Consider the following 20,193-nt stretch of genomic DNA (forward strand, 5'->3'; position numbering starts at 1 on the left):
CACAACACTTTCAACATTTTATTTGTTTAACGTTATTTAAAAGACAGTCTCAGGTCAGATAAATATGTAGAGTTGATTTGATGTTATTAACTTTCATTTTCTTTCTGTTTTGGCTTCCTCTGTGTTGACATATCTTTCAGTTTAGAATCCAGTTTCCTCTGCAGATAGGCTTTCTTGTTGGGGTCCATGGTTTTATCCTTCTTCCCGCTCCCGGCGTAAAGAACGCCCTCCTTGCTTATTCTCATGCGAGCGTGAGACTTGGCTTTATCTCCGCAGCCGTGAACCTAAAAAGGTGCAACACATGACATCAGAAAACAACACCTTTCTTATATTTAGGTTGTCACTTATGGCGAACTATCAATACACAGACTAATAAAATACTTTCCTTCCTCCATGGATTTTAAAAACGACTACATAGTAAAAAAGAACATGTACTCGTTGGGGTCTGTTCCGGTCTCACCTCTGGTATATGATGACTGAGACAGTACTGCCTGTTGCAGAACAGGCAGAGCTGTCCGAGCATCAGCACAGAAGCTTTGCACCTCAGGAAACTGCACACACGCTCAGCCTTTATGACGGCGTTGATGAGTGTGTCGAAGTCTTCGTCTGGAGCGGCGGCAGCAGCGATGCCGCAGGCGCCCGTCTTCGTTTTACTCTTTACTGGGAGACAAATGGAAAGGTTCGAAGCTGAAAACAATAACAGCTGTTGTTGTTGACCTTGGGGTTTGTCATCGTCAGTGTGTCGTCTGTGTATGTACGTCTGTGCACATAAGTCATGGTATTGTCTTTTATCACGTACTATGTAGTATTTATGATTTGCTTTTTCTATGGAACTGCTGGACCGTTGCAAATCAAATGTCCTTACAAGGACAATAAAGTGTGTCATATCGTATCAATTTAAAAATAAAGCTGAAACAATTGGGCAAATAATCTAATTGTAATCAAAAGTAATTGCCAATTATTTTGGGTTTTGGACAGAAAAAACAAGACTTTCAAAGACAACAACTTGGACTATGACAAACTGAAATAAAAATCTAGAAAAAAATGTGAGTAAGAGTAATGAAAAATACAAATACTGGTGAGTGCTTCTTCAGGCGAGATGTTTCTACTACCTTTAGCAGCCTTTGGTTTCTTCGAGGCCTGAGCTGGCAGGATGATGTTTTGTTGCTTCTTTTGTTGAGCGTTTTCTTCCCTCTTCTGCTGCTCCCTCTTCATTCGCTCCAAATGTAAACTCTTTAAGTCTAATGCGGTTTGAGAAAGCTGCTCTTTCTGGGGATTCTGGACTTTGTCTTCTTCCTTCTCTTCTTCCTCTTCCTTCTCTTCTTCTTCTTCTTCCTGTGGTGGCTCCTCAGCGGGTGTTGACTCCAGGGGTCTGGCGACAGTGATGCACCTGTCCTTCCCCTCCCCTTTACTCTCATGCACGAGGCCCATCTCCTCGGCGATCTGGTGAACCAGCAGGCGGTCATGAGAGTTAAAGGATGATGGGAACTGTAGTTCACTCTGATTTGAGTCCTTCAGAAAGCTCTCCACCTGCGCCGTGATCTCAGCAGTTCTGTTCTTCTTCTGCTCTTCCTCTGTCAGGCATGTTAAGCTGGACTTTGTGTGCTTCTCTTTCCCTGCAGTATTTTCATTAGCGCTGCTTCCGGTTGAACTCTTCTGCGGTGGCTTCGTCCTGCTGGGAGGCTGATCTTTGACCTTCTGTTTGGTGGACGTGGAGCTGCTGGAAGACTTTGTGTCTTTGGGGTCGCGGGTGTAGTTTTGTGGCGCGATGTCTTGGATGTACTCAAATGCTGTTCTGACCTCACCATGTTGAGTCATGTGATCGATCAGGGACTTCAGGAAAGCGTGATTCTGGACGGTCTGCGTGTCGCACACAACAGCGATGTGACGCCTCGCACGCGTTACAGCCACGTTAATCCTTCGGTCCTCTGACAGAAACCCAACTGCCCCTGGAATTAAAAGAGTTAACAAATACATGAATACGTGCAGCTAACATTCATGGTGTTACAGAATCAGACATCCTTTTTAGCTAAATGACCTTTTCTGTTGGACCGAACTAAGGACAACACCACGGCCTCCTTCTCTCTGCCCTGAAATCCATCCACTGACTTTATCTCCAGCTCAGGATGCCTCGCAGAAAGCTTCTGACGCAGAAGATCCACCTTTACAGAGACCAGAACATCAATGAGTTACTTTTTATGAATCTGCAATGACTGGTCGACTGATTGAACAGCTGATTGAAAGAAGAACAATCGACAACTGTCAATAAATGATAAACTGTTGAAATTATTTTTCGAGAAAAAAGGTTTGCATTTTGTTCCGTTTTATATCATTTTAAATTGAATATCTTTTGAAACATTTAAATTTGAGAAACTGGGAATGCCATTTTCTACTATTTTCTGACCTTTTATTGAGTACATAACTTTTAATGTCATTTAGAATTCTAGTTCAGTATTACATTTTCTTTTTGGGGCATTTTCTTTTTAATCCTTTGAATGTTTAGATATTTTATTAATAAAATATTCAATACAAATGATGCAAATATTGCTTTGACACAGTACAGTAGTAGAGGTTAAGTTAACATGTATTTTGCAGTACAGTTCCTCCAATCAGTGACCTACCTGTAGATTGTACGGAGCGATAACAGCGATGTCTTTAGCTTTAACCCCAGCTTCAGTCAAGGCCTTTATGTGCAGTTCAACGATGTCGACCTCACCTGAGGATAACGGTCAGGTCAGATCCCATAAAACCCTATCTGTAATAAAACGATGTGTTCTTTACAATAAAAATGACTAACCTTGATTGCCTTTGGACTGCCCCTCAGTGACCTCCATCTCGCTCAGACCGCAGCCTGCTGTGTCGATAAGAAGGAGCGGCGTGCTGGTCTCTTCAACACAGGCGACTCCAGGTAGATCTCTTCAGCATCAAAGACACAATTGTTATCTTTTAGATTCACGGATATACAAACATTAGAGACTCTCCATCCTCAAGCTTACACTCACTTTAACAGGTGTTTCTCTACAGAGCTGTGAGCTGTAAGTCGTCCCTGGTACATCTCTTTGGAGGCCCAGTCCATGATGGCACTGTTCATGCGGTACTGGACTGTTAGCATGCGGACCACCAAGTCCCCGTACATCTGGATGAGTCTCTCCATGAGGCTGAGGGACAGGCCTTTTGATGCAGCCCTGTGGAGAGAAAAAAGAACAGTGTGCAACTATGATCATATAAAAGACCCTGATAGCATTTCTCAAACACCATCTTACTATGACTGAGGTGTGCTGAAGAGAAAACTAAATGTTTTTCTTTATTTTATATAAAAGACTACTGTGTTTGTGTTTGTATCTGTGATTTTCTAACTGGTTTGACAGGACTTGCACCAATCCCAAACGTAGCTTTTTATTTCAAATGCGCTGAGTTTTTTTATTAGATGTTGCTTTTGTTGCCAGCACTGTCAATATACTCTGATCAAAGCACAAACACACAGTTCTGGTGAATTACTATTGGACCCTAATGCTGCGTTCACACCGGACGCGATGCGAATATTCGCGTCGCATTCCAATCGCTCAAGTTTCACCGCGGCTTGCAGTATGTTTTAACGCGTCATTCAAAACAAACATACCGTTGACAGCCACAACGATCATCTCTTCCATCTTTACAACTGATCAACAGCAGCACGTCAGAGCGAATCCCAACGCTGAATGGCTTCCGCAAGAACGCGTCACGTGAATTTGACGCTCGAGTTGCAAAAATTGAACTCTGGCGTTTGACGTGACACCGTCCAATCGCCTCAATCGCGTTATTTCATTGGAATTTTTTATTGCTAAGAATAAAAACGTCATTAATGTTTTCAGGGGTTAAGGAAAATATTTCAATTATTGCAGCAGGACCAATATAAAATGAATTCTTTAAAACATATTAATGCACAAAAAGATGAAATCGGGTTGTTGTTTCTTTACTTTTGTGATTTGATGGTCGGTGGTAGCTGCTTGTAGTCTCCAGCCAGGATGCACTTGCGCGCTCGGAGCAGGGCGATCCAGCAGCTGCTCTCCAGCGCCTGAGCGCACTCGTCTATCACCACCCAATCAAAGTGCTCCGCTGGCAGGTACTTCAGCGGACCAGTGTGACAAGCACCTGCAGACACAAACAAGTGCTCTCTGATGGCCTTTCATCATCACTGAAAATACATTATCTTCACCCGGAGCCCTAACTGACCTGTGTTGGTTGATAACACAACATCAGCACTTTTGAGGATCTGGGCGATGGCTGTTGCCTCCCTGGTCCTCAGCTCTTTTCTTAGCTCCCCTATTTCCCTTTTGTAGTTCACCCGGTCTCCTCTTTCACGCATCTTCTTTATTCCCACCTTGAGAACAAATATATATTAGAAATCATTCAAAATGTCACACATGCTAGTAAGAGGACCACACACTTAAATACATACAAATGCTTTGTCCATGTCTTTACGGATGTCTGCAATGATGCCTGCACTGTCGCTCTGAGCGAGGATGGCGTCCAGTGAGTGTTTCTGTATGGACTCCAGCAGTCTGGCAGGGTGACCCAGCCTCAGGACTTTAGCCTTGCATTGGGCTAACCTCTCTACTAAATTATCCACCGCCACGTTGGATGGAGCACAGCACAAGACCTGCACAAACACATCATTCAATTACGAAAAGGTCAACTTCAGATAAATGTAAGGAAATAATAAGTAGGAGGAAAAGTATTAACACATGCACTAATAAATATAAACTTTCTGCACCTTTTGGCCTTGTTTGACTGCTTGCAGGATGATCTCGACCACAGTGGTGGTTTTCCCAGTGCCTGGTGGTCCATGAATCACAGCTAACTCTCTCTGAGACAGAGTAAAGGACACAGCTTCTCTCTGGGAATCATCCAGGTTGGAGTTAAAGAATTTAAACTCGTCTGATGAAACATAATAGGATACCAAGAGTTAGTCCTTTGTATTGTAAGATTTTTTCTGATTTGGAAAGTTTGGATGTGCTACCAGTAGGCACAATTTTAGTGTCACTTACTTGGCTGTGTTTGTGAAGAAGGTGTTGAGTTTCCAAAGAGAACGTCTATCAGATTGGCCGCTGGTCCATTTCTGTATCCATTTAATGTATTCAAGGCACTGCAAGCACAGGAAAAGTAAAAATATGTTTCACAGGTTGCATAACTCTTTTTTTTGTCTTAAATTACCGACGTCACTCACTTTTTCATTCGTTTGTAGGTAACATCATTTGCCAATTTTAAGAGGTTGTGAAGACCATCTGTATCGAAGCTGAGGCCATCGTTAGAATCATCAAAGGCCACACTTATCGCAGTTTGGCTGACCCTTGTCACTATCCCTGTGCCAATCTGTGAGGCTGCGGTGCATCCACCAGTGTCATACAAGCCCACTATGTCACCTATTACAAAGACATACATGTTTAATTATTAAGCAACAATAATGAAACTACAGTCACACAGAAACACACAGATCTGACGTTTAAATATTCCCTCTCACCAGGTCCAAAGCTGTTGCTTGGCAGAGATGTAAAACCCAAATGTTTCCGTGGCTCGAAGATGACGACTGTGCGACCGTACAGACCTGTGGACTGACTGCTTATCTGCAATTTCAGCAGGCAAACCCCTTTACTCTGAAGATCCTTCAGAGAGATGTTCTCCTGCCATATCCTGTAGGCACAAAACAAGACATTGTAGTGTTTTAGTCACAGATTTAAGGTAAGTCAGGTAGAGGGATTACCAAGCATAATTCTTTGGAGTGTAGGATCTTTTTCCAAAATCCCTAACTTCAGGGAAGAGCATAGCAAAATTGCCAAATTATCCAATTATTAAGTTAAGTATTACAGTCCATGTTATTCTTTCTTACCTGTTCTCCTCTATTTCAGCCTCCCTTTCCTCCTGTAGAAGCTCAAGTGTTTTTGACACAAACTGTTCCACCGCCATTGCTAACTAAAAAGACAGAAAAGATGATAAATGTTTCAGCACAGATCCAAAACATTATGTTAGTTACACTTCCCTTAAGCTACAGACAACAGAGAAGGTCATACTAAAAACTGTTGTCGTCATTGGATATGATAGTTCTCTCATTATCAAGGTGGGGGAATGTAGCTAACTGTATTTATTCAAGAACTTTACTTAAGTACAGTTACAGTGAGGTAATTCTACTTTGTTATATATCCATACTATGCAACTTTAAACATCCATACCCACTGCACCTCAGTGACAAATACTTTTAACTCCACTTTAATATAAGGAACAACAATGTAAGGTAATAAACGAGGGAACACAGGTAGGGTACAGCTTAGTCAATAGTATAAACACGTTAAAAGCGTATTGAATGCTGACATGTTAGCTTGCTAAGTGCTAACCACACTGCACTCAAAAACGGATTAACTTTAGCTACAGCTAGCAGGAGAAAATGACACTCAACTGTTAATGTAGTTAGCTGAAGAGACCACAGGTGAGCAGAAAGCAGAAACCTTAATGTTATTCATGCGGGAGAACTTTGAAATATCCTGCAAATATCTACATTACACCAGTGTGTTTGTTAAACTCATTGCCGTCTTCTTTTGTTGCGCTAGCTTGTTAGCATGATAGCTACACTGCCACCTATCGGCTCAGATGACTTAGCGCGCTCACATACATTTATTTTGAAAAACACGCAACCGGAAGTCACCCAGCTTCGTTGACGCTCCAGAGAGAAACACGTTGAGCTAAATTGTCAATCAACCCGTCCGATAGTCGGAACCAGGTTATTTGTCAAACTGTACATTTCAGCAGTGTGAACGGGTCTTTTTTGGCTCGTTGTTCTGTGAGTCTTCAAACCGCAGCAGGATATGCTGGGTGGTTTTATCTACCAGATCTCATTCAGGAAGGAAGCACTTGCACTGCAAACCTGCAGACTGTGAGCTGCTAACACATTTTATATTTAACAGCTTCACGGCTCCCTTTCACTGCCTTTGTTTGGAAATGAGAACGACATTATTTCTGTTGCACGCCATCTCATGCTTCTGTTTGGTCAGTGCCACTCTTTCAAAAAAGGATGCAAAGAAGGCGCATAAAGCAGCTGATGCTGAGGTGAGTATAACTTCTGGTGTTTACCTTGAAATAAGTGTGAGCTGTGTGCTGCAGGTCAAACAAGCTCTCGTCTGTCTGCCTGACATTTCACTGGGCTTACCTGACTGTCCAGAATCAGGAATATGCTCCACCTGTCATGTTTGTAGTCATGAATATGATTGTTATCTGTCACTGAAAGGTGCTGTTCATTTTGATCTCACTGTTTAGACATCGCTATCTGAGATGTCTGTTCTGGAGAGAGGCCTGGTTGTGACAGACCCGCTCTGGAAAGACATAGTGAAGGAGGAAAAAAGAAACTGGGCTCGGATCAAAAGAACCTTTCAAGGACCAGTGCTTGGATATGTCACACCTGTAAGTCAAAAACACATCTACATCCTCCCTTGCTACTGTTCAAACATAGACTGTCTAACATGACAACACAGCATTAAACGATACGTTTAGATTCATAATGAATGCAATACTCACAGACCTATAATGCATTGCCGGAAGAAATACTGGGATATGGTACTACACAGAAAAAATATTCTGTTACAAGTTTAAGTCCTGAGTAAATAATTGGCAACTTTTTGAATATCTATTTATAATTGACCTAATACTGCAAGCAAGAATGTCAAATGCCGCTGATGCTGCATTATCTACAGAAAAGATAAGAGCAGTTTCGTGCAATGGTAAATTAAAGATCTGTTGATTCTACACTGCTTGTTGGAAAAAGGGCAATTTGAGTATATACGTTTTGGTGTATTCGACTCTAAAAAACAAAACAACTAATCGATTAAATAATTTATAAAAACCTGCAGATAAAATAAAAGAGTGATTGCTACCTACTTTAGAAGTTACTCAGTGTTACCAGGATGTTATCCATTTTTAGAATGGAGAGGAGGAAGTATTGCAGAGACCGTTTAATTAAACATGTACATGCAGCTGTTGTATTATATTATACTTCAACGGTCCTTTACTTTGAACTTATCCTTCCTGTGTAGGATGTTTTGACTCAATATTTTTTAATCACATGTCCTTTTCCCCCCTACCCTCCAGTGGAATGCCCACGGCTACGACGTTGCCAAGATGTTTGGTGCTAAACTGACTTCATTGTGTCCAGTTTGGCTTCAGGTCCGCCGACGAGGACCTGAAACCTTTGACGTTACCGGACTGCACGATCATGACCCAGGTAGAGAACTTGCGTCATTCACAGTCAAATAGGAAGTGTTTAGTAATATATGTTAATAAAGGGCTCTTTCTGTCTCTCCAGGCTGGGTCAAAGCTGTACGCAAGTCTAACAAAAAAGTCAGGATGGGTAAGTAGATGTCCTCTCCACTGCCCACAATTCAGATCTGTGAATGTGTGCAAGTAGTGTCGGATGAGAATCTATTGTTGGTTTTATTTGCTTAAATTTGTTTACCCTCAGTGCCTCGGCTGTTATTTGATGGCTGGTCTTACCAGGACTACATGAGTGTGCTGGCGAGTGAAGATGAAATTGAAGAGCTGGGAAGTGAGCTGGTGGATGTTGCAAAGGTAAAAAATGGGTTTGTTTAGCTTTAACTCTCTTACGAAAGTGTTTTTTGTCCTGTGTCTAATGAAGCTGTGTTTTTGCAGACTGAAGGTTTCGATGGTTTCACCTTGGAGGTGTGGAGCCAGCTGGGCGGAGACAAAAGAAAGTGAGTTATCCGATTGACCCTTCTTTATTATTACTACTTTTTTGTCTGACGATTCAAGAAGGCAATACAAATAATCAAACATGTAAAAATAATCTTCACACAGGGAGCTTGTACATATGGTGAAACACATATGTGAGACTCTGAAGGCTAAAAGATTAGACTGCATTCTTGTCATCCCTCCTGCTGTGACCAGGTGAGTGGAATCATTTTTCTTTCAGTGACAATAAATCCTAATAAATTGGTGCTGACTCCCCCTTTTGCTTCTTTTCCTTCCTGTCGTTATCAGTACAGGGCAGCCGGGGATGTTTGGCAGGGAAGAGTTTGAGCAGTTGGCCCCTGTCGTGGATGGATTCAGCCTCATGACGTACGACTACTCCAGCGGTGCCATGTGAGAGAGCCAGTGATGCAGAAGGAGATGCACAGTATTAATGCTGACAATGTTCTGAGTTGCTATGGGTTTGTTTTTGTTCAATAGAGCGGGCCCGAGCTCCCCCCTGCCCTGGATGAGAGACTGTGTTCTCCAGCTCGCTCCCAACACTCAGTGGAGGCAAAAGATCCTGCTTGGACTCAATATGTATGGCCTTGATTTTGCAAGCCAGGGAACGGAGCCACTCCTGGGAGGAAGGTGAGCTAATACTGTGACTACTACTGGAATACTTCAGTTATATTTTAGCGTAATTATTTTTGTACACACTTTTTTTCCAAACCTTGCTGTTACAGTTTTGTGTCATACAGTAACAAGAAGCTAAGAAGTCTAGGTAAAAGGCTGTGGAAATAATTGAATGATCTATTTATGATCTAACTTGTCTCTGGTTTCCTGCAGGTACATCGAGATTTTGCGAGAAAATAGGCCAAAACTTCTGTGGGACGAACAGTCTGCAGAGCATTACTTCAGTTATAAGAGGTAATTAATTCATTTATCTTAAAGTAAACAATTAACAAATAAAATCTCCAGACACAATCTTCCAACACAATTTGTGACGTTAATTTCTAGGAACAACGCAGTTAAGCATGTGGTGTACTATCCCTCATTGAAGGTAAGTCTTTTGCACATTTTTAGATCATTAAAATAACTTGCCTTAACTTTTTTTAACCAAAGTGTTATTATTGTGTTTACTGCTACTTTAACATAATTTACTTATTTTACAGTCACTCTACCTGAGGATCTCTTTAGCTACTGAACTGGGAACAGGAGTTTCCTTGTGGGAATTGGGACAAGGACTGGACTATTTCTATGATCTCCTATAAGAGTTGGCTCCAGAAGTGACACCTGTGGACTTTGGAGCATCAGCACATGGGATTTTCTCTTTTTTCCTTGAACAGGGAAGCATCAAAAGATCAAGCTCTGTATGCAGGAATTATACTTTTGTGTGTTTTGTTACGGAGTTAGAAATCTGAAAGAATGTAATTTTAAATACAATTCAGCTTATTGGACCAGAAAATGTTGATATGTTCTCTACATGAGAAAAACAGTAATCTGTTCATTCGTAATACTACCAGCAGACACAAGGTACTTCAGTATGTTTTATTCCATTTCATTGGTAGAATTGTGGTCAAATGTTTTAACTTGTGCAGTTCAGTCAGAGTGCATGATCATCAATAGGTACAACTTTTAAATGAAGGGTACATTCTTCTTTTGTTCGCGAGCAGCAGACATCGGCAGCCTCTCTTCAGTCCAGATCCAGAAATCTTCTGCTGTTGCTGTCCATTGCTCACATTTCTGCTTTCAGTCGCAGCTTTGCTTGCTGTGAAGATGCTTTAAACATACTCAAAACTGCTTCTGCTTTCTCTCGTTTTTTTTAAATGATAAATCAAGACATTTGATTGTGTGGCTTTTATCAGTTTATCATTACAACATTGGAAAGTTATGAAGTTGTATTTACAGTGGTGCCAAACATCTGTTCTGAACCAGTATCTTCCAATATTTGTCTGAGATGAATGTTTGTTTATTTACATGAATACAAATGTGAAACAACTGAGTTGATTGATTTGAGTGCTCCTGATTTTCTTTTTTTCACTTGGCATTTGAAAGCAGGATTAGATTATTTACAGCAAGTGATGTTGACTGCATATTCTGACCAGTTATTAGGTGTCTGTCTATGACTACATGCACGGCATCTTCTTGACTTGCTGTAAAACAGATATAAACAGGAGAGAGTTTTAGAAATCCATATTATTTACTCTACCTACTTAATGTCCATGCTCTGCAGCTCAGCTCACCTGTGTACGATCCACCACTGTCTTTCACAAAGTCTTCCACGACCAAGGGCAGGTTGGCAAAGTCAGGCCTCCGCACCAGTTCAAACACTGAGGGCTTTCAGCAGAAATAGAAACTGATTAAATATATTACACTTGAATTTTTTGTTTACAGGGTTCAGAAAGCTTAAATCCCTTTAGTTCAATTAGATTCGGAAAAACATTTAGCATCATCTCAATGACACAAATAAAAAATCCAAAATGTTCAATAAAATGTCATTGCAATATTTTTTTATTTTTGCAGCACAAAAACATACAATCATTTTCACCTGTTTTGAGAACTCTGCAAGTTTACATTTTCATATAAAGCAGCACAAATGTTGTAGCATAACATGTTTACATTTATATGCTTTACCTTACATTGCACGTACACATTTTTCGCATACAGTTTGACCTCCTTATGTTGTTGCTGAAAGGATATATCACAGCCCTAGATACTACCTTCATGTTTAATTGAGGGAGACTTACCCCTGTTAAGCTGTATCCACTGAAGATCCACCTCTGGCCCTCTGTGGCACAACACAGCGCAGACACTCCTTGTCCCACTGCACAAACAGGTTCTGCACACAGAGAAACAAACAAGGCTCTACACCAGATTTATACTTTAAATACTGACAGTTTTTTAAGGTTAGCCTTACACTCACTTTGTTTGGAGATGAAGTGTGTGAGGATGCGGTGCAGAGAGCCGCTGTGTGCCAGGTCGTTCAGCGCCCCGGGGCAGTCTGGGAGGAGCAGCGCCTGGTATCGAGCACCTGGACAGGGTCATCATGACATGACTGAGCAAAGTCTAACCACCAGAGCACATGAAAACAGCCAATTTACCATGAAATGATTTTCCTTACCATCTATGGATTCAAGTTTGGCTGGTGTTGCGTAGGGTTTCACGTTGAAGTCCTGCACCCATCTAGCAGTGCTTTCATCCACTCCAACAAAGTCGATTGGCTTTCCCTGCAATACAAACAATTGTCTGATTGGACAATTCAACCAGAAACATTGCTACAAATAAGGCTTTGCTCTTCTACCTTCTTACGGTTAATGTACATATTATTACATTTTTGGTTTAAAACAGATTTTCCTTTCTGTCTCCACGTGTATCATACAATACTGAGGTACTGTTGTTAAAATGCAGTTTCCCAATGATACCTTTGTACTCTTACGCAAGTAACATTTGAATTCAGGTCTACTAAGAGTAGACTTAACATTTTATTTTTACTTTAATATTGATAAAGCAACATGTCAAAGTCAGGGTTTTACTATTTTATATTATGTTTTGGGAAAATATAACTTGCCAATTTTCCCTTCCACCTTTCAGAAAAATACTATCTTCCTTTATAATAAACATTCAAATAAAAAGTAAAACAGATATTCAATTATAATTACACTGGACATGGACGAAATAAAAAAAAATCTGCATTCGTAAGCCAAAATATGTGCTCTAAAAAGTAAAATATTCGACTCCAAGATGTAATGGAGTTTTGTACGAAGCACTGGAATTTAAAAACAAGTTCCTCAAAGTAGCCTACTTGCTACTTCAGTATATGCATGGAGTAACTATCCACTAAAGCAGGTATAAACAGTATTACCCCAGGTGTGGCTGTCTGGAGGTTGAACACGGAGGAACAGAGGCTGAAGGACTGATGGAAAGAAGCTGCTGAAACCCCTGGAAGATCAAAACACACAAAACATCAGAGCTCATCACATTAGCCTTACTGTTATGCAAAAAGATAGCTAGCAAAATATGTTTTACCTGAGTTAACATGTTATTAAAGTTAATAAATAACGCCAGCTGAGCTCTAATTGATAGAAAACTCTGTAGTAAACTCACTGCTTTGTGTTATTATCTCTGTTAACGTCACATCACACATCAGCTGGTAGCACTGACTCACCTTGAGGAGACGCACTCGCCACAATCAGACAAGTTGGTTTAGCAGACATTTCAATTGTTTTTGTGTTAATTCCACATGAAATATTGGTTAGGGAAAAACAAAGTAATTGTGAGCGAATTCAAGCAAGAAAATCCGCGAGGAGGAGGAAGTACTGTCAGCTGACAACAACATCCGCTGCAGGATTTCAGAATAAAAGTTCACTGTCACAAAATGACAATAATGTTCAAATCATTTGGATTAGTAATGGCAAGCATTTTATTTGCGTTTTAACAAACAAAAAATATCTTTGATATATATATTATTTATTAAAATGTTGGTAAACACGATACGATAAAAAACAAGATAATCAACAAGACTATCTCTGATTGTTAAATGAAACAACACGCTGCTTATATTTCTATGCTCTTTAAAACGTGTGTTTTTGGTTACATGTTTATCCACACATTATATTTTTTGATAAAAAGTAGAATGTATTTAGAGCATGCAATGGCATTTAGCATAAAAAAAGAGATCGCTGCCCAGCAGCATTACATCATCTTTAGTGTTTGTAGCTGTTTTAGCAATAATCATGTTATACTTTGAATTGGCAACTTCACAGCATCCACAACTCAGTTAATAACGGGGATTTAAAATACCCAAACAAACATTTTACAATTGACACAATCTGTATTATTAAAGAAAGTCGAAAATCAGTATGGTTCCTCTTTCAAATTTTGATAGAGGCAGCAAGTAAACATCATCCCCACAAACTGAAAGAGAAAAGAAAAGAGGAAATGGTTAATTCCCAATGCACAAAGTAAACCATTGATCATTGTTTGGCATTTAACATTACAAAATAAGTTCATGTTAAGTTATGTTTTGCTCTTTACCTGTAAAAATGCAATCCCAATGCCCACTGCAGCAAGAATATACAACTGACTCAGGATGAACTCCTCTAGTTTCACAATGCAGCCTCCCTGGAAGCATGAGAGAGGAAATCAATGAATACATAGTTTTAACTTCACATGAATCCAAAGCCACTCAGACCGCTCTCCCTACCTCCACCTTGTAGATGTTGGAGGGATGGTCCCTGAGGCCACAGAGGTCACCAGGACTCTTACAGCAGCTGTCAGGAACGAGACGCTTGTTGAGTGGTTCCTGGATCCACGCACAGTCTCTCCAGTCTGAGGAGTTGTAACTGCCACAACACTTAAACTGAGAGGGAGCCGGTGCAGAGAGGAGCAGAAGAAAGAATAAAGGTGTCAATTATCTTCACAAACTAAATAAACATAAGCCTTCGTCACGGCTGCGTCATCAAATGCTTGTGTACTTTATATATAATTGTGCCTGCATTAAACAGATGAGAGAAAAAGAGGAGACAACGTTGACTAACATTGAATTGTATTCACATCGCTATCCAAATTTAAGTTGGAAAACATAAAGTGTAATTTCCACACCTCCTGCTGGAGTTTATCCACAGCCTGCGTGACGTCATCCTCCCCCGACTGCTTGTATTTCTGCTGCATGGTCCCCTTCAGGTTCTGTCTGAGCTCCTCATCCAGCTGAGAGTAAGAAATCACAACTTTAGTGGTTACTCAAAAAAAGATATCTGCTATCTGAAAATGTCATCCCATGAATTAAAATAACCCCTGGTCAAGTTTCTTCCCTCCCTTGTAACATTCCTCTTTACTTGTTCAATGGACTCACAATACTCAAAATATATGAGCAATGTAGCTCTACGTGAACATTTACCAACTGGAAAACAATACAAATGTGCAAATAAGTTGTGTGTTTCTCGACTGAATAAGTGCAAACAATCCTTTTATATCAACCTGTCAGAGAAACAGGTTGATATAAAATGGAGACAGGTGGCAGCAGATTACCTGGTAGCAGAAAGGGAAACACTGGAGCAAGAAAAGGGAGGAAGAGAGAGATGTGAGAAAGATGGAAAAACAGGACAAATGAAAAACATGCACAGAGAGGCATGCAGAGAAGATTTCACAACAGAGTGCAGACATGCAGGTGTTTCTTCAGTGGCAAAACGATTTGAATAGAAATGACGAAGAAAAAATTAATAGTTTTCAAAACATTAAGGGATTATGGAAGAACCAAAATATACAGAAAGGAAAGGAATTGTCTTTTTCAATTGCTGCATTCCAATCTCATATAAATGGTGTCTGGTGAACAACAATACAATCATCTGGTACACACTGTACAAGACCTTATAAAGACATATTTAGGTTGAAAATGACTTTATGTTGGACCAGTCACTATACTATGTAAAACACTTTACCTCTTGGTAGGTTATGTAAGCCAGCACGCCAGCAATGATTTCCAGCAGGAAAATACAGATCAACAAGACCAAATACTGAAGGGGATGGACGAGAAAAAAACATGAACTAAGCTGTTAATGAACTGAAGTTGAAACATATCAATTCATGTATTACAAGACAGTGTTTCAGTGCATTTCTGTGCTAACATACGACATTTGATGTTATTTTAGACATGGCAATAGCTTTAAAAAGTACCTGTTCATGATTTAAACAAATAAATAAAGGTTTTACTCCAGTGAATCACTGATTAAAATGGGGGGTAGGAAGTTACTCATTATTACAGTTGTGGTAAAAATGGAACTAGACATAGCGTCATAGAGCTTGTGCAGTTTTACTTCTGTATAATACCCTCTCACTAGTGTCTGTCTGTCTCTCTCACACACTCTTCAGTCCTGCAATGCCGTTCATTCCTCTGGCATGAGGCGCACTCTAAATCTAAACTCTTAAAGACACACTCTGCGTGACTTGTCTGTTGTATCCATAGACTGTATCTGACAGCCCTGCCTGACATAATGACCCACACTGAAGGCAGGCAGATGAGACAGAAGGTCACCAGGGATTAACTTTCAACACACGACGACTTGGACAGGTTGTGTGTAGGAAGTTTAAAGGGGCTATCCTTTTGATTCAACATAATGAAAGGAACACTACACCCCCAAAACGATAGTGTGTTCCTTAGATTCTTATATTAAACTTTATATTTCTTGCATACATGTACTGTGAACGATCAAACAAAAACAGAGGAATTTTAGATGAGTTAAAGGAAATGGGGGCTTCATTTAACAAAAAGGAAAACTATATCAAAACATCTGTTTACAAACTCTCACACTACTTGTGCAAAAATAATCCATGTCTTAGTTATCCAGTTGTATGCTCAATACTTCCCAAACACATGCATTTTGGCTCAAACTCAGTGCTATTGCTTCAACAGTACAGTGACAGACAAGTAGCACATCAGTGAAAGAGCACATTATAGTAAATAATAGAGTTTCTATGTGGTTGGAAATTATTGAGCATACGACTAGGAATAAAGTGATATTATATTACACAAGTTGAAAGAGAGCTTGTAAAAGAGTGCTTTGATAAAGTGTTCCTGTCTTTAAGCATGTGCCCCACAGTGTTGGGAAAGTTCACTTTCTACATGAACTAGTTCAGTTCACAGTTCACATATTTTAAAATGAACTAGTTCAGTTCATAGTTCATAATTCAAAATGTTGAACTAAAGTTCATGGTTTCAAAAATGAACTAATTTATAGTTCATAGTTATTTTTTCAATACGTTGCTGCGAACTATTATTTGTCTCCTGTACGATGTTAATGGGCCATTTCAGTTTTTACAATATCCTCAGATGGCCGTACAAGTTATTGACCTCTGCTTAAAAAAACTAAAATCACAGCCCATTCATTTCATTCTGTGCAAAGAAAAAGCAACCTCTTAATCCAGATATCTCACCATGACTCGCTTATGCATGCACGTGCACGGTGTGGCGTGACCACCAAAACAGAAAGATCTGGACACAAGATGTGTGCAAATGTATTTAGTTTCCTATCCATGTGAACATGATTTAAGTGGAGGGGGGACCTAACCTCCTCTAGGGGGGTCCGGGGGGCATGCTCCCCTGGGAAGATTTTTTTTAAATGTTGAAGTTAAAAGCATCAATCTGGTGCACTTTGAGAGCAACATTAGGAGATCGATGGACACATCTCTCAACACCCAGATGAAACAGAACTGTAAACAGATTTACTTTTAATTTATGGATATTTGACAAATCACTCCCCTTTCAAACTGTATTCTTCTTTATTAATAACTGTCATATAGTATTTTATACCTGTTTACTTTATTCTCTTATTTTTTTTATAACTATAATGATCATATAAAGATGTGCCTTTACCTCACTGGTTGTAGACAAAGCTTTTTATATTCGTTAGCATAGCTAGCTAACCAGATGCTAATGATAACAACAAAGTTATTGACTGTATGACAGATGAGCAGATCGCCTCTGGGCTTTCAACTAAAGACACAGACACGCAGAAACTGCGGCATATGTATGGACTTTCTGCAATTTCTGAAGTGCTGGAGTGGCGTTCTGGTGCTCTCCGTCAGAACTGCACCCCTGTCAGTCGAGACATATACCACGTGATGACACGTTAGGCTCGTGTTGTGTTCAAGGACCCTGATCTTGGCCAGGAAAACCAGGCACTCGCTTGTTTAATTTTTTTGCGGTCTAGATTTCTTTCATTTTTTGCGTGTGTTTATAAATTACCTCGAGGGCCGTACCAAATTGTCTCGCGGGCCGTATACGGAGGCCGGAGGTTCCCCACCCCTGCCGTAGAGTCTCACTCTGAGCGAGTGCTGCTGCAGCTGCTCTCGGCTTCCTCCATACTAATTCATTCATTCATTCAATGCTCGCCGGTTCCGCGGTTCCACATTGTTTGTTGTGAGGAGTCTGATATATTTAGTATATTTATATTTTAGTGCGACAGCCAGGGGTGACAGGCGCGTACGCGTCACAGGCAGCTTGCTGTTGCCAAATTGGGTGGTTTTCCGCATTATTTTGAAGCCTGTTTACGGTGTGTTTTAACTGGGTTTTCGGCTGAAAGGCATATGAAATCTGGCACACTTTTGAACGCCGTTATAATACAGTGCTGAGAATGAACGCACTTTTGAACGCCGTTATACAGCGCTGAGAATGAACGCATTCTCAATTACGTTCATCTAGCGGAAATACAGTACGTTCAGTTCACGTTCGCCCAAAATATGAACGCGTTCATGAACGATCGTTCATTGAACGCGTTCAGGTACATCACTGGTGCCCCATTTACTTAAAGTGGACCTATCATGCTATATTTGAATAATGTATTGTAGGGCAATACCTATATAAAACATGTCTGCGAAGTCTTTTTTTCAAAATACCAAACAGATCATGCATTTTAGCCATGCCTCATTTCTCTCTATTTGCTCTTTTTTAGCCCTGTTTTTGCAAGGGCTGATTCTGTGAGAAGTCTTCTTCGCTGTTTTTGTGGCAGACTACAGCGCCACCTACAGGCCTGGCATATGTACTACAGCGTCTCCAGCGCTTTCTCACGGCAATGGCCGTGGCTGTCTCCTCCTGATAGGTGGAGAGTTGCCCATATAGGCGGAGCTCCCCGTTTCTGACGTCAGAGCTATTTCAAATCTGGATCAGTCTGTATCAGATCTGTTGCAGCCCCGTTTTTAGAGATTTGGGTATGGAGGAAAAGAGAGAGGGTTGTGTTTTCTGACACTTGGTGAGTTCCCTGACACACTGGGGACACATATTCATGTATAAAAGACGTACCAAAGTGCATTTTGCATGATAGGTCCCCTTTAAATTCTTCAGGAATTCTCTAAATGTTTTGTTTTCCTCTTTCACCATGGAGGGATTTGTAGACAAACAATTATTTTGAGGGTGAAAATAATGTATGTATAAAAATAGTTTATTTCTTTAGGGGACTGAAGAAAAATCGAACTATATTAATATTTAAATGTAATTTAATTTCTCGGTCCCTGGGCACTGCTTTGCGTCTGCTCCATCTTACCACAATCAAGAGAGCCCTCATCTCCTTCAGAGTGGCACAGCATCCAATGATCCCGGTCACTATCACAATAACCCCGGCAGCTATCAGGATGTAAGCTGAGGCCAAGTAGAAGCTGGAGTTCAGTAGACTGATGTAGTCGCTCTTTTCCACCAGAGTCCACACTCCCACTGCCAGCACAGCCGCTCCTGCCAGCTGAAGGAACGCACCTTTATCAGGACAACTCAAACCAGATGCTCTTATGAAGAATGCTCCACATAACGTTTTTAAAGAAAATTTAGCTGAAAAAAACCTACCTGATGGGTAGGTTTTTTAGTATAATTGTATTTATTGAAACTATGTGGGGCATTATATCACACATTTTCATTGAATATAAGGAAGTTGTTTCTCCAACAATAGAAATGAAAGCAAGCTGTGATATGACACAGTGTTGTAAGAGGAACCTCTATGTTAGTCTCTGAGGCATATGGCTATTATAGGTAAACGTTTATTATTACAACTAATGGTATTCATATTTATCCCAGTATCCAAAGGAGCTCTTAACATAGAGTTGTGTTGACTTACCCAAAACAGAATGTTAAAGAGAAAAAGTAAATACTTCAGACAAATTGTCCCACAGCTGAGTCTGTTTCCACCTTGAGCTTCCATTCTGAAATAGAACATATACATGTTGGTACACTTTAAGTTGATGTGCATTACCAAATGAAAACTTTCAGTGGAAGATTGAAAAACATAGACATAATGAACACAAGCAGAGAGCTAGTCGACTCATTAATACAAAAGCAAAGATTATTATCACACAATTTACTATCTTTGTACTCGTAGGACAGCAAACTAAATCCTATTAGGGCCATATCTGATTGAGACTTCAATCAATCAATCAACAACTTTATTAATCCCGCAAGGGGCAATTGGTTATGAGCAGCAGCTTATGTCATGTACACAGGCAGGAACATACAAGAAGAAACACACACACAAAACAAAGGACAATCTCCAGAGAGAGTCAAGTGACACTAACACCTGAAAAATGCTGTCTTTCTATTCACGAGACAAAGTATTCCATGTGAAAATGTGACTGTCAGGCAGCTTCTAATGGTCATAACATAAAAAGTTATTTTTAACTCATTGTGTCATGGAAAAACTGCTCTCCCTTTCCGTTGAGACTAAAATACTCCTACCTGATTTTAGATGGAGGGCCCTGAGAGTGTAGATTATCGAGGCAACGTCTTCCCAGATCCCACCAGCCCCAGTGTCGATGTGCTGTGTCTTTGAAGGTTAACGGCAACAGCGTCGGTTCTCAGTTGACACTCAGACCAGAGCCTCCTACTCAGGCGTCTGAGTCCTCTTTTGGCTCAACAGGCAGCTCACCCCTCCACCAGCTTTATGGAGAACATGGCTGCCCCCAGCTGGATTCTCACGCATATGAGATCTAATACAATTGTGCAGCTTGGAA

General features: G+C 40.4%; 4 protein-coding genes across 8 annotated transcripts; 1 reads left to right on the forward strand and 3 right to left on the reverse strand.

The window, feature by feature from the left end:
- Nucleotides 1-5: 5 nt before the first annotated feature.
- ighmbp2 (immunoglobulin mu DNA binding protein 2) lies at nucleotides 6-6,596 on the reverse strand. Of its 4 annotated transcripts, none has more exons than XM_034085340.2 (16): nucleotides 6,535-6,596; nucleotides 5,867-5,949; nucleotides 5,501-5,670; nucleotides 5,207-5,402; nucleotides 5,028-5,125; nucleotides 4,754-4,917; nucleotides 4,439-4,639; nucleotides 4,213-4,360; nucleotides 3,957-4,131; nucleotides 3,003-3,185; nucleotides 2,798-2,916; nucleotides 2,622-2,716; nucleotides 2,039-2,162; nucleotides 1,113-1,949; nucleotides 461-660; nucleotides 6-284 (listed from the first exon to the last, which is right to left on the reverse strand). In XM_034085340.2, exons 2-16 carry the CDS (start codon nucleotides 5,941-5,943, stop codon nucleotides 87-89), a joined length of 2,985 nt encoding a protein of 994 aa, XP_033941231.1. In that variant the 5' UTR covers nucleotides 5,944-5,949; nucleotides 6,535-6,596; the 3' UTR covers nucleotides 6-86. The 4 variants fall into 4 exon arrangements, with proteins under 4 accessions (XP_033941231.1, XP_033941230.1, XP_033941228.1 ...); XM_034085339.1 differs by having other exon boundaries at nucleotides 6,530-6,586; XM_034085337.2 differs by having other exon boundaries at nucleotides 6,480-6,586.
- Nucleotides 6,597-6,693: 97 nt separating this feature from the next.
- On the forward strand, nucleotides 6,694-10,711 carry chid1 (chitinase domain containing 1). The gene is made up of 12 exons (XM_034085343.2): nucleotides 6,694-7,077; nucleotides 7,285-7,428; nucleotides 8,113-8,245; nucleotides 8,327-8,371; nucleotides 8,483-8,589; nucleotides 8,671-8,732; nucleotides 8,836-8,925; nucleotides 9,019-9,120; nucleotides 9,208-9,357; nucleotides 9,556-9,636; nucleotides 9,727-9,769; nucleotides 9,882-10,711. Exons 1-12 carry the CDS (start codon nucleotides 6,970-6,972, stop codon nucleotides 9,978-9,980), a joined length of 1,164 nt encoding a protein of 387 aa, XP_033941234.1. The 5' UTR covers nucleotides 6,694-6,969; the 3' UTR covers nucleotides 9,981-10,711.
- Nucleotides 10,244-13,027, reverse strand: gatd1 (glutamine amidotransferase class 1 domain containing 1). The gene is made up of 7 exons (XM_034085346.2): nucleotides 12,875-13,027; nucleotides 12,572-12,648; nucleotides 11,831-11,936; nucleotides 11,633-11,740; nucleotides 11,457-11,548; nucleotides 10,953-11,046; nucleotides 10,244-10,862 (listed from the first exon to the last, which is right to left on the reverse strand). Exons 1-7 carry the CDS (start codon nucleotides 12,921-12,923, stop codon nucleotides 10,747-10,749), a joined length of 642 nt encoding a protein of 213 aa, XP_033941237.1. The 5' UTR covers nucleotides 12,924-13,027; the 3' UTR covers nucleotides 10,244-10,746.
- Nucleotides 13,028-13,184: 157 nt separating this feature from the next.
- On the reverse strand, nucleotides 13,185-20,079 carry cd151 (CD151 molecule). Of its 2 annotated transcripts, XM_034085344.2 has the most exons (9): nucleotides 19,919-20,079; nucleotides 19,305-19,389; nucleotides 18,744-18,935; nucleotides 15,147-15,221; nucleotides 14,737-14,757; nucleotides 14,311-14,415; nucleotides 13,913-14,068; nucleotides 13,744-13,830; nucleotides 13,185-13,623 (listed from the first exon to the last, which is right to left on the reverse strand). In XM_034085344.2, exons 2-9 carry the CDS (start codon nucleotides 19,386-19,388, stop codon nucleotides 13,564-13,566), a joined length of 780 nt encoding a protein of 259 aa, XP_033941235.1. In that variant the 5' UTR covers nucleotide 19,389; nucleotides 19,919-20,079; the 3' UTR covers nucleotides 13,185-13,563. The 2 variants fall into 2 exon arrangements, with proteins under 2 accessions (XP_033941235.1, XP_033941236.1); XM_034085345.2 differs by lacking the exon at nucleotides 14,737-14,757.
- Nucleotides 20,080-20,193: the final 114 nt, after the last annotated feature.

This window comes from Pseudochaenichthys georgianus, chromosome 6 (assembly GCF_902827115.2).
Source record: "Pseudochaenichthys georgianus chromosome 6, fPseGeo1.2, whole genome shotgun sequence".
In the NCBI taxonomy this organism is placed as follows: domain Eukaryota; kingdom Metazoa; phylum Chordata; class Actinopteri; order Perciformes; family Channichthyidae; genus Pseudochaenichthys; species Pseudochaenichthys georgianus.

What these genes read in the sequence shown, in the direction of transcription:
- ighmbp2 (XM_034085337.2), bottom strand. An exon ending in TCGCTCCGTACAATCTACAG is followed by an intron (nt 2,163 to 2,621) that starts GTAGGTCACTGA and finishes GTCTCTGTAAAG; the next exon opens with GTGGATCTTCTGCGTCAGAA. An exon ending in GAAACCAAAGGCTGCTAAAG is followed by an intron (nt 661 to 1,112) that starts GTAGTAGAAACA and finishes TTTGTCTCCCAG; the next exon opens with TAAAGAGTAAAACGAAGACG.
- chid1 (XM_034085343.2), top strand. Translation starts at nt 6,970, where the DNA reads ATGAGAACGACATTATTTCTGTTGCACGCCATCTCATGCTTCTGTTTG. An exon ending in TAACAAAAAAGTCAGGATGG is followed by an intron (nt 8,372 to 8,482) that starts GTAAGTAGATGT and finishes GTTTACCCTCAG; the next exon opens with TGCCTCGGCTGTTATTTGAT. An exon ending in GACTACTCCAGCGGTGCCAT is followed by an intron (nt 9,121 to 9,207) that starts GTGAGAGAGCCA and finishes TTTGTTCAATAG; the next exon opens with AGCGGGCCCGAGCTCCCCCC.
- gatd1 (XM_034085346.2), bottom strand. Translation starts at nt 12,923, where the DNA reads ATGTCTGCTAAACCAACTTGTCTGATTGTGGCGAGTGCGTCTCCTCAA. An exon ending in TCCAGACAGCCACACCTGGG is followed by an intron (nt 11,937 to 12,571) that starts GTAATACTGTTT and finishes TTTGTATTGCAG; the next exon opens with GGAAAGCCAATCGACTTTGT. An exon ending in GTGGATACAGCTTAACAGGG is followed by an intron (nt 11,047 to 11,456) that starts GTAAGTCTCCCT and finishes TTCTGCTGAAAG; the next exon opens with CCCTCAGTGTTTGAACTGGT.
- cd151 (XM_034085344.2), bottom strand. Translation starts at nt 19,388, where the DNA reads ATGGAAGCTCAAGGTGGAAACAGACTCAGCTGTGGGACAATTTGTCTG. An exon ending in TCTTTAACATTCTGTTTTGG is followed by an intron (nt 18,936 to 19,304) that starts GTAAGTCAACAC and finishes GCGTTCCTTCAG; the next exon opens with CTGGCAGGAGCGGCTGTGCT. An exon ending in GTTTCCCTTTCTGCTACCAG is followed by an intron (nt 14,416 to 14,736) that starts GTAATCTGCTGC and finishes TCTTACTCTCAG; the next exon opens with CTGGATGAGGAGCTCAGACA.